The following is a 17246-nucleotide window of genomic DNA, read 5'->3' as shown; positions in this document are numbered from 1 at the left end:
AATAAATCTATCCATAACTACTTGTAAGCAGGATATGTATAATTGAAAGTTGGATGAATTAATCAGAGTAATGAGAAATGTATCACTCTAATGGGGATTATAAGTACTTGAACTCTAGATTCACAAACTACCAAGAAATGTCATTTAAGAGAATTGTGTGCTTGAAGGATTTTAGAGCAAAGTTATTTAGCAGGGGACCTGTAAGAGTCAGGAGATGTATATGTGCAGAAAGTCGGGAAAATATAGATCCATAAAATTAAAAGGACAGCCGAGAGATTGAAATGGAGCCAGTGTGGCGCTGTGTTGGGAATTGTAGAGAAGTAGGCCAAGTCACCCATGAGCAGACTTTGAAGTCTTCTTCATCCCAGGCTATGATTTTCAGAATTCATTCTGGGTCTTTGAAAGATGCATTAGAAACCCAGGTCAGAGGCTCAGGGACTAATTAGAATACTACAGCTACAGTTTACTGAGAAATGTCAAGATTCCTGGGACTACAGATGCAAAGAACACAGATCAGTTATACTTGGTGCCAGCTCAATGAAGGTTGAGATTATGTTTGTCGAAGAAAGATGGGTTTTTGTCTTAGGGATGTGGATCCACAGCAGGATACAGGATATGCTTACTGGATGTGCAGGTTTCCACACATCTGAAATCTAAAGGACACTGCTGTAATCATGATTCGTTATCTGTAGGATAAAAGTGGTGTATTTTCACATATTCTCTGTGAATCTTTTCATATACTTTAAGTCATATTTATATTCTAGCAACTAAAATCATGTAAACTCTGTGTGAATAATTGTCATGTTCTATCATTTAGGTAAGAATGGCAAGGAAAAAAATCTGGGCATGTTTGCTAGAGATGCATTTTCCCAAGGTATCTTCAGTCTGTGACTAATTGCATGCATATGTGCAGAAACCCCTGACGTAGAAGGTTAACTGTATGCTGAGGCACTGGCCTCATTGATTAATACTATACATGTAAGTAAGTAAATTTAGAAGAGATGACATAGGTTGAGATAACACTTATTGATACAATTAATTTCCTGATTCAGTTATTTTGACTTTTACCCATCTGAGTCTTCAGTGCCTCTTATGGCTGCAGTAAACATGGAGGTACTAATTCGGAAAGAAGGGGTTCACTCAGATTAATCCACAGAGTCCCCTCATCAGAAGTACCTTTACCAATGATGCGAGTTCCTGCAGGCTTATTGATGTAAACATTTTACTTCTCATCCTTTGCAATTATTTCTTCCTCATAGCTCTTTCTGCTTTCTACTGTAAAAACCCTGTGAAACTTTCTCCTCTCGCGATGTGAGCCCCTCTGCTTTAGAAGAGTGGCTACATTTGTCGGAGGCTTTTGTTGCCGTTCAGTATCTCATCTCACGTGTTAATGTTCTGAGGACTGGCCGCTCCTTAAATCCACAGCCTCTGGCAGTGTGCAGACTCAGTGACCCCTCACTTGCCTGTGTCTCCTTGACCCCCATCTCTGCGTGAGTGCTCTGAGTCTGATGCACCTGATGAAAGAATGAGATGATCCAGATGAACAAGGACAATCCTTGCACAGATAGCCTCTGGAAGAGAAGGAGCAAAAAAAAAAAAAAAAAAAAAAAATGTGAGTCATTAGATGAAGCTCAGAAATAGTGACCATGGTGCCAGAAGACAGGCAGTGGCCCAAAGCAGGTGGCTGGCTGTGTATGAGACCTTAACGTAGTTCATGTGACATATCAACAATAAGGGCCCTGTCTGCTAATTGTCTGAAAGCTGAGACCAGCCCAGCTAGGGCCATGTCACCACCTCAGCCCAGTTTGGCAGTTTAATCCTTTCGATCTGTTAAGATATTTTAAGGGTCATTCTCCTATTTTATCCTGTATCCTAAAGTCATTGCACAGTATGGGGAAAGGACAGTAAGTTCTTTGTACTAAAGAAACATAGATGTTTTGTAAGTGTGCCAGGAAGAATCTGCTGCAAGTTTTTCTTGTCACTGCTACCATCTGTTGTCCTTCATGGGTGGGGGAAGCTGATTTCTGGGCAGATAGCTCCCTAATGCTGAACTGCCTTTCACCTCTGAAGATGCTCACTCGAGTGCCATTTTTTCCTTCCTTCCTTCCTTCCTTCCTTCCTTCCTTCCTTCCTTCCTTCCTTCCTTCCTTCCTTCCCTCCCTCCCTCCCTCCCTCCCTCCCTCCCTCTCTCCCTCCCTCTATTCCTTCCTTCCACCTTTTCAAAGGAATATTCTTTACTGAAGCAATGTTCTGAATTTTGAAAAGGAAAAAATAGATTTTTATTATAGTACATTTTATGTGATATATTATATATTTTGCTATATTATAGCAAAATATTTCTTCATTGTTAATAATATTTGTCTACATAAAGTAAAAGTGTGTCATTGTGCTTTTGCCTGAATGCATACTCTTTTAAGCGAGCAGGAAATAAATGGAGTTGTGTTTCAAATCCTGCTCACGGCTTTGTAGCCAACTTGCTGAGCATTGCCTAAGCTCCTCTTTTCTATATAATGTTTTCTCTTTTTTTTACTCAGCCTTGAAATTATAGTCATTTTGGCACTTCTATTATTCTGAAACAGATAGCTAATGCCAAGAATATTTCAAATGAGAAAGGGGGATTTTGAGAAGGGAGACAATTTAGCTAAGGCCTAATAGCTATGATTGTGATTAAATAGAGAGCTAGTAACGAATGTTCTGCTGTCCAAAAACCAATCTGTGAATTCCCAAAAGTGAGAATTACATGTTATCAAAGTTAAGGTCAATGTAGGGTCTCTATAACATCTTATTTCTATATTTTCTGTGCATGTCATTTGATAAATGTTTGATGGTCTAATGAATAAATATGGTAATCATTGTTTAAAATAATAGAACATCTAAAATTCTGAATCTTCTAATGCACACTTATTTAAATTTAAACACATATTCATTTTAAAGTGGTAATCTGCAGTTTATAGATACGGCCATCTATGTCATATTTATAATAGCATATTACCACAATAAAATTGAAAAGATGCCATGAGAGGAATACATGTGATAATATGTAGAATGTCCATATATCACATGCTGAAGCTGTGTAAGTACGCCATAATAATAAACAGGAAAAAGTGGGTGTCACTAAATGCTTTCCTCTAAGAGATAAAAGGGGAAATTTTATAGATGGCTTCATGATCAAGGGCACTTGGAGTTCCTACAGATAATGAGTTCCTAACACACACACATACAGAAAGAGAAACAGAGAGAAAGAGAGAGAGAGAGAATCAAAAGTCTCTAATTGCAGTTTCAAGGGATTTGACGCCGTCTCTGGGTCTGCAGGTACTATATGCATGTAGGCAGGCAAAATACACACATAAAATTTAAAAATGTTTCTTTTAACAAGAGAAAATTAATGAAAAATCATAGAAATCAAAATATTTGTCCAGAACTTTAAGAAAATATTATTTTTATTTTTATTTTTTTAAATTTATTAATTTTTTTAAAAAAATACCAATCCAAGTTCCCACTCCTTCCCCTCCTCCCATTTCTTCCACACACCCTCCCACCCCACCCCCATCCAATCCTCAGAGAGGGTAAGGCACATTGCTTTGGAAAAGGTCCAAGGCCCTCCCTATTATATCTAGGCTGAGCAAGGTATACATCCAAAGAGAATAGGCTCCCCAAAAGCCAGTACATGCAATAGGGATAAATCCTGGTGCCACTGCCAGTGACCCCTCAGTCTGTCCCAACCATGAATCTGTCAACTACATTCAGAAGGACTAGTTTGGTCCTATGCTTGTTCCTTCTCAGTCCTCCTGGAATAGGTAAGCACCCATTAGCTCAGGTAAACTGTTTCAGTAGGTGAACCCATCATGGTCTTGACCTATTTGCTCATATTCTCATTCCACCCACTCTACAACTGAACTTTGGGAGCTCAGTCCAGTGCTCTGACATGGGTCTCTGCCTCTGTTTCCATCAGTTGCTTGATGAAGGTTCTATGGTGGTAATCATCAGTCTGACTACAGGGCAAGTCAAGATCAGGTCTACTCTCCTCTATTGCTTAGGGTCTTAGCTGGGGTCATCCTTGTGGATTCCGGGGAATTTCTCTAGTGCCAGTTTTCTTGCTAACCCTATAATGGCTCCCTCAATCAAGATAGCTCTTTTCTTGCTGTCATCTCTGTCCTTCCTCCTTCTCGACTATCCCGTTCCCTCAAATTCTCCTCAACTCTCCTCTTCTCCTCTTTCCCTTCTCCCCTCCCTTCTCCCCCTACCCCCATACCCCTAATTCTGTCAGGAGATTATGTCTGTTTCCAGTTCCCAGGTGGGTCTATATATGTTTTTCTTTGGGTTCATCTTATTATTTAGCTTCTCTAGGATCATGAACTATTATAAGGTAAAAAACCAACATCTTATAAAATTTACTAAAATGACATTAATAAAAGTAGTATATTGTGTAAATAGTTTAAATGTTGAAATGTAAAGCTTAACTGCAATCAGTTAGACTTAGTGGGTTATCAAAAAAGAAGAAATAAAGTTGAGAGGGGAACATGTTAAAGGAAAAATGGGAAAAGTCACAAAAAGAAAATGGAGGATATGATCATATTTCATTGCATACATCTAAGAATTCCTCAAGAACAAAGGAAAGTTATAATAATATAATACAAATGGATTATCTAATATTTTTGCAAAGAACATAAAAGAAAGTTAAAGAATAGCTGATAAAATTAATGAAAATTCAACTTAACTAATTTTTGATAAATGTAACTATAATTCTCAAGTCTTTTCAATCTCAAACATTTTAGAACATTTAAGGACACCCTTCTATGTTATATAACCACAATTAAAATTAATACTACATAAATCTGTAATACTCCTTAAAGTTTTTTTTTAACGATTGATAGAAAATGATAAACTTTTTTATAGGTTACTATAGATTATTAGTAAATATATATTTCATATAAGATGATTTTATAGTCATTGCACACATATGTAATGATTTAGACAGTCTTGCAAATTAAAATCTTGATAACATTGCATAAAGTGAATATATAATGCATACACATAAAGCAGTATTATAAGAAGGAAAATGTCGCCGGGCGGTGGTGGCACACGCCTTTAATCCCAGCACTCGGGAGGCAGAGGCAGGCGGATCTCTGTGAGTTCGAGACCAGCCTGGTCTACAAGAGCTAGTTCCAGGACAGGCTCCAAAACCACAGAGAAACCCTGTCTCAAAAAAACAAAATAAAAATAAAAAAAAAAAAGGAAAATGTCTACCTATATGTGTAACATCCAGAAAGATTCAGAAATGGTTAAAATATTATGAATGACTAATTCTAGGCAGATTACAGATTTTAACTCTGTTGTGGTTTTATATTTCTGGCCAGTTGTCAATAGTAAGTACTGTATTCATTATTATTCTGTTTGTTCTGATAAAATACTGAATGAAGGCAGCTTGAGGAAGACAGATGTTATTTTGTCCATTCGCTATGATAAAGAAGGAGAAGAAGGCTGGCCGCATTGCTGCTGTGGACAAGAAGCAGAGAAGGCAGTGCTAAAAACCCATTGTCCTTTTTCTGTGAACCCAAGACTCCAGCTCATAGCGGAAATGAGTCTTCTCTCTTCAGTTTAACCTCTCTGGAAACTTCCTCAGAGTTACACTGTGAGATGTGCCTTGGAGTGATTTTAAAGGCAACCAAGTAGACAATGCAAATTAGACATTATAGGTCTTTATTGGCTTTTAAATCATATATGATATAAAATACATACTAGTCATCTTTTTGAAGTCTTAAATCCATATAAACAGGTTGCAATCTTCATTTTTATAATTTTAATGTATATGTGTTTGCCATAATTTCTCTACTTATCATAAATATGATATTTTTTTCATTCATACAGCACTATTGTGAAAAATGAGCAATGAAATAAATTTTCAAAACTATTATGGCATTATTCTAGTAATGTGTTTGAATGAATTTTTAATGACATTATTTTATTGCTCTTGTGATTTCAGCCCACATGATAAAAAATAGTTATTTTTCTTCTGTGCCTCAAATATTATTAAAATATAAAAATCTGCCTGACTGCATAAATTCATTTTAAACCAACATTATTTATTAAATTTGACAGAGATTACCTGGGGGCTTTCTTTGATAAAGAACGAGAGCTTTTCATTTTGTTGTTTATCTATCCTTATCTGATGCTCCAAGAGAACAAATGTAAGTCTTCATTATTTGTTTTCTCGAGAACAGAAGAGGAAATGAGAAGGCCAGTGCGTACCTGATGGATTGCTGTCTGCTTCCAAATCCACATCCTATAAATACTAGTCCCCTAACATTTCATAGATTAAACTCAATTTTATATCACACTAAAATTATAATCGTGAAGATTTTTAACCTTTTTATATGGGTTGTCAGTTTATTAAAGATTATCGTCTTAGCTACAAAGAAATAAACAGACCAGCATCTTTTGACATGGGAGGAGATGATGCAAGTTCAAACACAACATTCTTCAGGGTTGTGTTTTGAATACTCTTGATGAGTTCTTTTCTTACTGTTCCAGAAGTCTTCCTCCCTGGCTAGCACTAGTCTTTTCTCTTGCCCACATTCCAAGTATCAGCAAACCCTCTGGTGTTTTCTTCAGAATGATTTTTGCAACTCTTTTCTTCTTTTTATTTGCATGTATTTTTTTTTTCTTTAGAAACTTTGAAATGTCATCTCAACTGCTTCCTTAAGTGCCTTGTTTGTAATATATCTATCACATTCACCTTCAGGTGGGAAGGGTGTTATTAAAGTGTTTGCCTTACAGGCGTTAGGACCTGAGTGTGATCTCCCTTACCCTGTAAAAGGATGGAGGAGCATGTACCTGTAATCCCAGTGCTGGGGGACGGAGACAGGAGAACCCTGGGGGGGGGGGGGTGTTGCTGGCTAGTCTCCCTGAATCAGTAAGCTCCATGTACTGCAAGAGCCTCTACTCAGAGGATAAACTAAAGAGATATTGAGAAAGACACCTAATGTTGACTTGTGGTCTTCACATGTGTACACATATGTATGCAAGTGCAGCCACACATAAACACTTAACACACACACACACTTTATTTCATTGCTAAGCACAGACTCCAGCAGAGAATTCGGATTGCTCTCTCCCTGAACAATTGTACTCTTCCCGCACCCGCCACTCTAGTCCCATATGTCTCTTGGGTCTGGGTATTTTGGGGATTCCATTTGTGCACGTTTATCTTTTCTCACTCTTCGCTCCCAGAAGGCTTTACTTCTCAGCTGTCTACCCACTTATTCTGTCAATGAGATTCCCTTAAGTAAACAGGTTTTTTTTTAAATCCAAACTTACTCATCCCCCACCTCACTGAGTTCTGTTCCCATTTCACCTCTTTCTTATTATGATAATTCATAAAAGGAAATTCATGGGGCTGGAGAGATGGCGCAGCGGTTAAGAGCATTGCCTGTTCTTCCAAAGGTCCTGAGTTCAATTCCCAGCAACCACATGGTGGCTCACAGCCATCTGTAATGAGGTCTGGTGCCCTCTTCTGGCTTGCAGGCATACACACAGACAAAAATTGTATTCATAATAAATAAATATATAAAAAAAATCTTTAAAAAAAAAAAGGAAATTCATTTGAGAATCAGAGGCTAGTAATCACATATGATGGCCATGAGTTGTAACATCACGAGACTGGAGCATTTTCTGATTTAGTCTATAAGCATTAAGGAACTAGACCGAGTCAAAGTTAGGTTGGGCTCTGTGGCTGAGAAAAGGGATCTGCTTTTGCTCTTGGCTATAACGCTGTGACTGGAACAGCTTTTTGCAGAATGTCTCAGGAGATTAGAGGCTGAATAGAAGCAAATAGAGATGTGCACGAATTAAAGAATTTTGGGAAGGTATGGAAGGATTCATGAAGAAATGCTGTTTCAGTTCTATTGTAAACCAAATTATTCAGATAATATACAGTGGCAATATGAGACATTGGTGGGTATAAGGAAAAATTGTTTAAACTGTAATAAAGTCATATAAAGGCTATTAATTGAGAGATTATCTATTTAATCTAGTATAAAATTTAGATATTAATATATCAATTTGGATTTTTCCCACTTTGAAGTCTCTGCTGATAATAAAAAAAGAGAAATCTATGCTGATGTCTTATTTCTTTATTTACAGTAAATAAATAAATAAACAAATAAATAAATAAAATGCTCAACTAATCTGTCTTGAAATAACTCTATGTTGTTTTCTATCAATGACCCTAAAGTAATAATGAATTTACACTTCAGTGTCTAAAATATCCAAAGCTGGCATGAATTATATATTGTGTTTACATACAAATCTGTATAATAAAAGAATAACTAGTTGCATGTTCTCGTAGCTGTGAGGACCAGTGTCAGGGACTTAATAGTTTGCTCTAAACTTCACAGCCTAGACAGTTCTCAACATTGCAAAGGTCATTGCATCTAGAACAGACTGTGAAAGTGAAATGCATCTCATTATTTTAATAATCATACAGAAAAATATATCTTAAAATAGGATAGGATTTTTAGTGATTCCATTCTACTGTGTAAATATTATCTAATTTTCCCTTTATTTCAGGATGGAATATCCAGAAACTTTTACAAAATAATCTCATGATGATTACATTTTTCCTTTTTATTAAGCAATTATTTTCATATTTAAGAAATATTCAGTAAAATCTTTAAAATAGTCATTACATTATATTCTATGCCATTTGCCTCCTTTAAGTTGGAGAGGAAATATTGTTTTTCTTTACTGTCTCATGAGAATCCTGACATTCTCTGACACTTGAGGGGCCTGCATCTTTTAGTACTTAGAGACTGAAATTTTATTTCTATTTCAGCTAATTCACCAATGCTTGAAAAATTTCAATATTGTAATAAATACTTGAAGAGGCTAATTTTTTTTGTCACCTTGACATACTGTGGAATCACCCAGAAAGAGAATGTCAATGAAGGATGGTCTACATTCAGTTCACCTGTGTGTTTGTCTGTGGGTTCTTGGCTCAGTTGTGTTGAGTGAGGTGGGAAGACCCAATCCACTCTAGACACCAACATTCCTTAGGGCTTAGGTCTTGGACTGTTTAATGGAGGATGTCATCCAAGTACTAATTGTACAGGCATTCATTTCTCTCTCCACACTTGAGTGTAGATATAATGTAACTAAATGTGTGCAGCTCTTGCCCTCTTACATTCTCTGCTGTGATGCAGTATAACTTGAAATGGTGAGCAAAATAGACCTTTTTTCCAACAGTTTGCATTTTGTCGGGATCTCTTATCCCAGCAACAGAAATGTTGCTAGGATAACACTTGTGAAATAAATGTACATCTCCATTATTATCAGAGTACCAAGCTGTTTCTAAGTACATATAAAATATTGTCCTAGAGATTTGACAACTGTTCATAGATCTCAAAAATTTAAATGAGTATTTTAAATGTAGGGCTCAGTTGCTTACCAATGACAAAATGATTGCAGAATTTGTGTTTAGTTACATGTAATTCATAATATTATTAGTAAGTTTTACAAACTTTCTGGATTGCTTAAAAATGGAGCCAACTATGTCTGAGCTTTCATTTGGAATTCAACATGGTAATATAGTCTGGACATGGTTCAAGACCTGTGTAGTAAATCAAACTTGTGTCTTAAAGACTAAGGCACAAATAGGTGTGGTCTTCAGACATCCAATGCAATATATACTATTCTACTTAGGTGATTACTGTCAGCATGGAGAATTAAGTGAGAAGATAACCATTAATGATTGATTTATAAAAGCTGGCTTTGATTGAGTGCCTCTTACAATCAAGATATTTTTCCCTGATATGATGAAAAACAACCATGGACAAAATAAACAAATCTCTCTGGGCTTCACAGATTGTTATCATGTTTTTCAGTTAGAAAAATGATGAATGAATTTATGAGTAGTATGTTGATTGACAGTAGTGACAAAAATAAGAGGCCAAGGGGGCTGGAGAGATGGCTCAGTGGTTAAGAGCATTGCCTGCTCTTCCTAAGGTCCTGAGTTCAATTCCCAGTCAACCACATGGTGGCTCACAACCATCTGTAATGAGATCTGTGCTCTCTTCTGGCTTGCAGGCAGAGTACTGAGAATACTGTAGAAATAAATAAATAAATAAATAAATAAATAAATAAATAAGAAAAGACTTAAAAAAAAAGAGGCCAAGGCAAGAATATAATAAGACATATGTGAGTACAACTCTGCCCTCCTACCCAGTAAAAGAAGGATCATGTCCATGAGAAGACCTGTGTGTGAATGTTTCAATGATTTTATTTGTATTGTTTCAAGATATTAACTACACAATCTGTAAATAAAAACTGTGTGTGTAACAAATCCCACAATTTTTTAATTTGTTATAGATTGTGAGGGAAAAAATTCATCAGAATTATGGATGTGTAATTTGGCAGAAATAAAGAGGTGCCCTTTATGCAGAATATAGTTAAAAACCCTCAGATTTTAATGCAATTAAAAATGAAAGATGGAAAAAATATTTAATGAGTTTTGAGGCCTATTACTCAGAGCTAATTATGCTAATAATTCTTTCATTAAAAACTATTTTCTATTAAGGTTTCTCAACTTAATTAAATGTGTGACAATCAACAGAATTAATTGCATCATGGCTATGGAGAATTTGGTTATCTACGAAATCAAAGAAGAAAGTCAAATGTCATGGAAGTTTAAGATTAGAAAAATAACTCCATTAACTGTTAAAAAAAAGTATTACTTTAAGTTTTCTTAACAAAGAACTATGTTGAGCAAAATGTTGCTCAAACTTTCATTTAATGGAGTTGATGTAGTGGCTCAGAGGTTAAGGCTACTTGATGTTCTTTCGGAGAACAAGAGTTCAGTTCCCAGCACCCACACAGCAGCTCACAGCCACCTGTCTTGTGTAGTCCTGGGAACTAAGTCTGGGCCCTGTGCAAAAGTACCAAGTGCGCTTAGCAGCTGAGACATCTCTCTAGGCTCCAAATATATCTTTTTGATGATTCACTCAGATGCTGCCACTGAAGTTGTGTTGCAAAGGCCAACAGCAGGAGGAGCACCAGATAGGAGACTATCTTACGTTGTTTGGAATTGGGGTGGATTTCAATATTTAAGCCTGGTTGAAGGTTGTAATTTTCAAATAGAAACATTAGGAGTGGTTTTCAGGTGCCTGATTAAAGCAAACATTTTTTGAACAGAGAATTAATTCTTAGATACTTTTTGATTCCAGGTTGCTTTTGTGAGTACGGGGTATTACTCTTCTCTCAAAATTTCCACTCATGCTTCAGTTGTTCACCTGGAAGCCATGTCTTCTGGTTCTTCCTAAATATGGCTATTATTTAGTAGATGTTCAGTTCTTATAAATAGGATATTCCCAAAATGGATAGGGAGCAAATTCTCATAATAAATGTTTTTAATGTCTTTGTGATATATGAAAGCATTGTATGGAAATACGGGTGGTTCATGTTGTTTGTTCTGTGACCAACTCATTGCTGTTTTGTGTCCTATCTTTAGCTGGGATGACAGCAGTTCAGTGAGCAGCGGTCTCAGTGACACACTTGATAACATCAGCACAGATGACCTGAACACAGCATCTTCCCTCAGCTCTTATTCCAACATCACTGTCCCCTCCAGGAAGAACACTCAGGTGAGACCCATCTTCTCTCTCCCCCAGTGATTCTATCAATTTCTTTCTCAAAAAAATTACTTTATTAAACTGTGGTTTTACTCCTTAATCTGAAGTATCTGCATAAGTTGAATAAGCAGAGATACTAATGATTCACCAACACTGGAATCTGAAGTGTTTTTATTTTAGGTCCCCTAGAGTTGTGCCCCTCAGAACTATAGCAATGCCCACCCCCAGCTTCTACTGAAGATTGTAAACAGCTTAGAAATATTTGCTGACCTCTAACCCAGAAAGACCTACCTTGATATCTTTTCCCCTTCTAATACTGATTTACTTAAAAACCAAGTTTAAAAAGAGTCTAACATTGGATCCTTCTGGACTAATTTTATAATGATCTAAAAAACCAATTACTAGGCTCCCTTGTCAACAGTGAATCAAGAAAGAGCTTTGAATGCATCTTACCTTGTCTTGGATTTTCTTGTCATGTCTGTCATAGAAAAATCCCTTCCTTTGTGGAGTTTAATTAGGCTTTTCTGAACATTATTTATTCTGACTTTCTCTAATATCTGAGAAAGGAAATTATATGGCTGAAATTTATGAAACATGAGGGAAACTATAGTTATAAATAGAATTGTTTCTGGCATGTTTCTGGAGTGGAAGTCGCTGCTTCGTTATTTTTTCCTACCATGGATCTGAAAATGCATCCCAGTTACCGATTCACGTCTTATAGGTCTTTTTTCCCCATGGGAAATTTTTCTTTATAGCTAAAAACAGATGCAGAGAAACGTTCCACAGCCGATGAAACCTGGGATAGGGCGGAGGATCTGAAGAAGAGCGAAGAAGATTTTGACAGCCACAGTGATGGAGGAACCAAGTGGAAGGGCGCCACCTCTGGACTGGCTGAAGACCCAGAGAAGACAGGGCAGAAAGCGGGCCTGTCTGTGTCTCAGACAGGCTCCTGGAGGAGAGGCATGTCTGCCCAGGGAGGAACCTCAGCTAGGCAGAAAACCGGCACGAGTACGCTCAAGACCCCTGGTAAGTTTGTCACTTAGGGTCTGCGCTGCAGAAGAATTTTAACCTATGATGCTGTTTTGCATCTGTATTCACATGTATTCACTCTCCCTTTAATAATCAGGTTATTCTGTTTAACACAGTTATTTAACACAGTTAAGTAATTGTATTCTATAATCCACATACTTGGTCAGATCAGCCCACATGAGTATGACAGTCTGAGAACCTTTAGGGGACCATTTGTCACAGTGGGTGTTATGTGCTGCATTATAATCTGGTCATGTTATGTACAGATAAAGTATTAGTTATGCATAAACAATAACTCACTTTTCCTGATTTTTTAATACATATTTTCAATATTGATTTACAAATGCCATGTTTTCAGTATTGATTTCACAGATGTCACTACTTTTTGCTACAAATCTGAGAGCTGAAAGACTCTCCCCTTATTTTATAAATAGTGTCTATTACACTATGATTCATAGCAGTAGCAAAATTAAAGTCATGAAGTAGCAATGAAAATCACTTTATGGTTGGGGGTCACCACAACACAAGGGACTGTATTAAAGAGTCGCAGCATTAGGAAGGTTGAGAATCACTGGTCTAGTGTTCAACTTGATGGGAATAAGTGACAGCCTTCTGAAACGAGTGTTGTAAGACACAAAAAACTAACAAACAAGAAAATCACATTTTCGCTTTATTTCCTCGAGCTCATTACATTTCCCCCAACAGACATTTTTTTTTTTTTAGCTATACTCTCAATCATCTCATAGAGTGTGTCTGTTTAGATCTGAAACAAGAAATATGTCAGAACTGAAGTGATAGAAAGAGCTAAAGAGCGTTCACGTTTTACATTTGGTTTTGGAGGTGTTAGGATGTCAAAGCATTGAAATGAACCCATCTGTGTGTTTCTCTTTAATTAGGGAAGACTGATGATGCCAAAGCGTCAGAGAAAGGGAAAACTCCCCTGAAAGGGTCATCCTTGCAAAGGTCTCCTTCAGATGCAGGAAAAAGCAGCGGAGATGAAGGGAAAAAGCCACCGTCGGGCATTGGAAGATCCTCAGCCAGCAATTCTTTTGGTTATAAGAAGCCAAGTGCTGTAGGCTCCTCAACTATGATTACCAACAGTGGGGCCACCATAACCAGTGGCTCGGCAACACTGGGGAAGATCCCCAAATCGGCTGCCATTGGTGGGAAGTCCAATGCAGGAAGGAAAACCAGTCTAGATGGGTCCCAGAATCAAGATGACGTTGTCCTGCACGTGAGCTCCAAGACTACCCTCCAGTACCGCAGCTTGCCCCGCCCTTCCAAGTCTAGCACCAGCGGTATCCCTGGGCGAGGCGGCCACAGATCCAGTACCAGCAGCATCGATTCTAACGTCAGCAGCAAGTCAGCGGGGGCCACCACCTCCAAACTTAGAGAACCCACTAAGATTGCCTCAGGGCGCTCGAGTCCGGTCACTGTCAACCAAACAGACAAAGAGAAGGAAAAAGTCGCAGTGTCCGATTCAGAGAGTGTTTCATTGTCAGGTTCCCCCAAATCCAGCCCCACCTCTGCCAGTGCCTGTGGTGCGCAAGGGCTCAGACAGCCAGGGTCCAAATATCCAGATATTGCCTCACCTACATTTCGAAGGTAAGGGTATGTATAGGGATGCTGGGAAAACGTAAAAGGTAGTATATAACACAGATTTATTCTACACAAAGGTATTTTAATTTATTCTAGATATTTGATGATTCTGTATTCTAGACTTGTTAAAAATATATTGAGTTCTATAGAACTGATTGTGTGAACTGCTAGTGTAAAAAGTGATGCCCGTTTAGAGAAGCGGTTAAGTCTTTCGGCTATACCGTCAATACGATGTATGCGAGAAATACGAATAGTATGTCAACATGCTTAAAATCTGTTCATACAAGTAGTGAAAACATAAGTGATAGCTTGTAAAATAATTCAGCAGTTTCCATCTTTCCTGTCCATAGTTAAAAAAAAAAATCAACCTGCATGGCTGTTGATATACACTGCACTTACTTCTAATATACATTATCTTGACTGACTCTTAATGCATTCATTGGTAGTTATGAATATAGAGGATGTATTCCATATGACTGTTTATATTGGAACTATTTATAGGGCTACTCTTAACATAGTAAAATACAAAACAAAAAGTCAGATTTTTTTTCTCAGATTTTAAAACATTTAGATGTCTAACACAGGGTAAGAACTCACAAGTGAGGTAACATTGATAACCGTTTATCAGTGTTCTTTGACAAAAGTCAGTATGTGGTATGCACCACAATTATATTTATATTAAGTATGTGAAGTTCTGCTTAGGAATAGCCCTGATTTTAGATACTATAAGTAGCATGGGGAAAATTAGTGGATGACTTAGGACAAATAGCTGCCTCTATTTCCTCATGTTCAAATTAATACAGTATCATTTATTTTTTGTTACTTGTTAAATATTTAAGGTTTGTTCTTATTCAACAGGTTTACCTAGAATTTTGAATTTATTTAGAATTAGAGAGTCTAAAAATTTGCTCTCACATTTAAGCAACCTTAAAAGCATAAATGTTTTAAAAATAGTCAAATTTTTCATTAGAAGTACTAATTGTGAAGAATGTTTTGAATTGTCAATTCTTCTTAGAAAGAATATATTACAGTTCTAGCAAAAGTAAATATTTTCACTGTTTATGTGAAAGCCAATAGTGCCCTCCTGTGGCCCATTACCTATGAAACAATTTCTCATATTCGTCATAAAAATCTTCCACTGCAGGAAATATGGATTCATTGCAGCTGAATTAGTCACCATTATGCCATTACTTCATATCATGTTATTTCCATATTTGCATAAATTTGATTATATCATCTGTTTCATTTACAAAACTAAAATGTTTTCTGAACTAAACTCCAATATCTTACTTAGCACCAATGATATTTCAAATCACTGGTATATATCTGAATAACTCTGGCAACTGACAGAAATCCCTGTGGTTTTTCCATGGGAAGATTTTTCCCAAATCTGTAAATTGCCAACAATATCCAATATTTCCAGCTGAATCCCTCAAGCCTCCAGACATTACCTTACTTACTTAACCTTGCCTTAACTGTCCCCGTTAGATTTTTGAGGAACCTATTTTAAAAAGAGGAAACTCCATTTAAGAGTCATATACCGAATGCGTAGAAGTTGTTTCATTATAATGGTCGATAGACATTGCCAGAATGGCTGCAATATTTTAAGAGTCCTCTGATCGCTACAAATGTAAAAGTCAAGCATGATCATGTTTGGCTTTTGCCCACTCTGCTCAGCTTGGTTGCGACCCAGTGCTGATTTCCCCTTAAGATATTGTAAGAACTTTTTAGTAGTTGATTAATACCAAGGCCAGTCAAATCACCTTCAGGAACATAGAGACTAGACGTGCTTGGTAGCTCACTACACCAAAGCACCCTTGGCTCTGTGGACTGAAACCCTATGGAATGTGGATATGAGTCTCTTGGAACAACTGAAGTTGTTATCTGTTTTTCTTTTAGGTTGTTTGGTGCCAAGGCAGGTGGCAAATCTGCCTCTGCACCTAATACCGAGGGGGTGAAATCCTCCTCAGTACTGCCCAGCCCTAGTACCTCATTAGCGCGACAAGGCAGTCTGGAGTCACCATCGTCTGGTACGGGCAGCATGGGCAGTGCTGGTGGGCTGAGCGGCAGCAGCAGCCCTCTCTTCAATAAGCCCTCAGACTTACCTACAGATGTTATAAGCTTAAGTCACTCCTTGGCTTCCAGCCCAGCATCGGTTCACTCTTTCACATCGGGTGGTCTTGTGTGGGCTGCCAATCTGAGCAGTTCCTCTGCCGGCAGCAAGGACACTCCGAGTTACCAGTCCATGACTAGTCTCCATACGAGCTCTGAGTCAATTGACCTGCCCCTCAGCCATCATGGCTCCCTGTCTGGACTGACCACAGGCACTCACGAGGTGCAGAGCCTGCTCATGAGAACGGGTAGTGTGAGATCTACTCTCTCAGAAAGGTGAGCTTCCCCGGAGGCACCCATGAGTCCTTAACCCCTTCTTCCTGCACTGTGCCCACGACCCCACCCTCCTAAATTTCCCTTATTCCACGGTGAGCACAACTGTGCAGTGACATAAAAATGAACGTAAATTTAGAGTTTATGTTGGGAAGGCCAGTCTTATTCTTCTCTCTTGTTACCAAATTTGACAAGGAATGAAATCATTAAAGGTAGGGTGATTGGCTTATTTTTTAACGTGAATGCCTTTTTAGTCTGTAGGCAACTTTTGAAAAACTAGGCATTCATGCAATGGATGATATCTTCTCAAGACTTTTCTAATGATTGGCTTGAGAGTCAAGACACCACAGATCCTTAGGATGATGAAAACCTTGTCAACGATCAAAATTAAATGGATTCTACAATTGTGCTCTAAGAAATATGTGGAATTTTAATCCCTTATTAAGAAATATTCTATGATGCTCAAATTGTCAATTAATCTATTATTTCCAAATATTACCTTCTGGATTCTCTTGCCTGTGTGAAATTCAAAATCAAGTGTTCCATCACCTTAGTGCACACCGACAGCCATGCAATCGGCGCTTCTACTGCATTAAAGCACTTGAGACC

General features: G+C 37.6%; 1 protein-coding gene across 5 annotated transcripts in view; it reads left to right on the top strand.

Moving 5' to 3' along the window:
* Positions 1-17246, top strand: part of Nav3 (neuron navigator 3) — a 686168-nt gene that overhangs the window by 594417 nt on the left and 74505 nt on the right. For 4 of the 5 annotated variants that reach the window (XM_057757535.1, XM_057757534.1, XM_057757533.1 and 1 more), the window contains 4 exons: positions 11504-11636; positions 12380-12650; positions 13550-14258; positions 16152-16640. In XM_057757535.1, the coding sequence (XP_057613518.1) occupies positions 11504-11636; positions 12380-12650; positions 13550-14258; positions 16152-16640 (1602 nt within the window). The remainder of the gene's footprint in view (positions 1-11503; positions 11637-12379; positions 12651-13549; positions 14259-16151; positions 16641-17246) is intronic. The other variant, XM_057757536.1, reaches the window with a different exon arrangement.

Source organism: Chionomys nivalis, chromosome 25 (assembly GCF_950005125.1).
Source record: "Chionomys nivalis chromosome 25, mChiNiv1.1, whole genome shotgun sequence".
Classification (NCBI taxonomy): domain Eukaryota; kingdom Metazoa; phylum Chordata; class Mammalia; order Rodentia; family Cricetidae; genus Chionomys; species Chionomys nivalis.
Note: the sequence above shows the minus strand (reverse complement) of the source record. Positions and strands in the feature narration are given on the sequence as shown.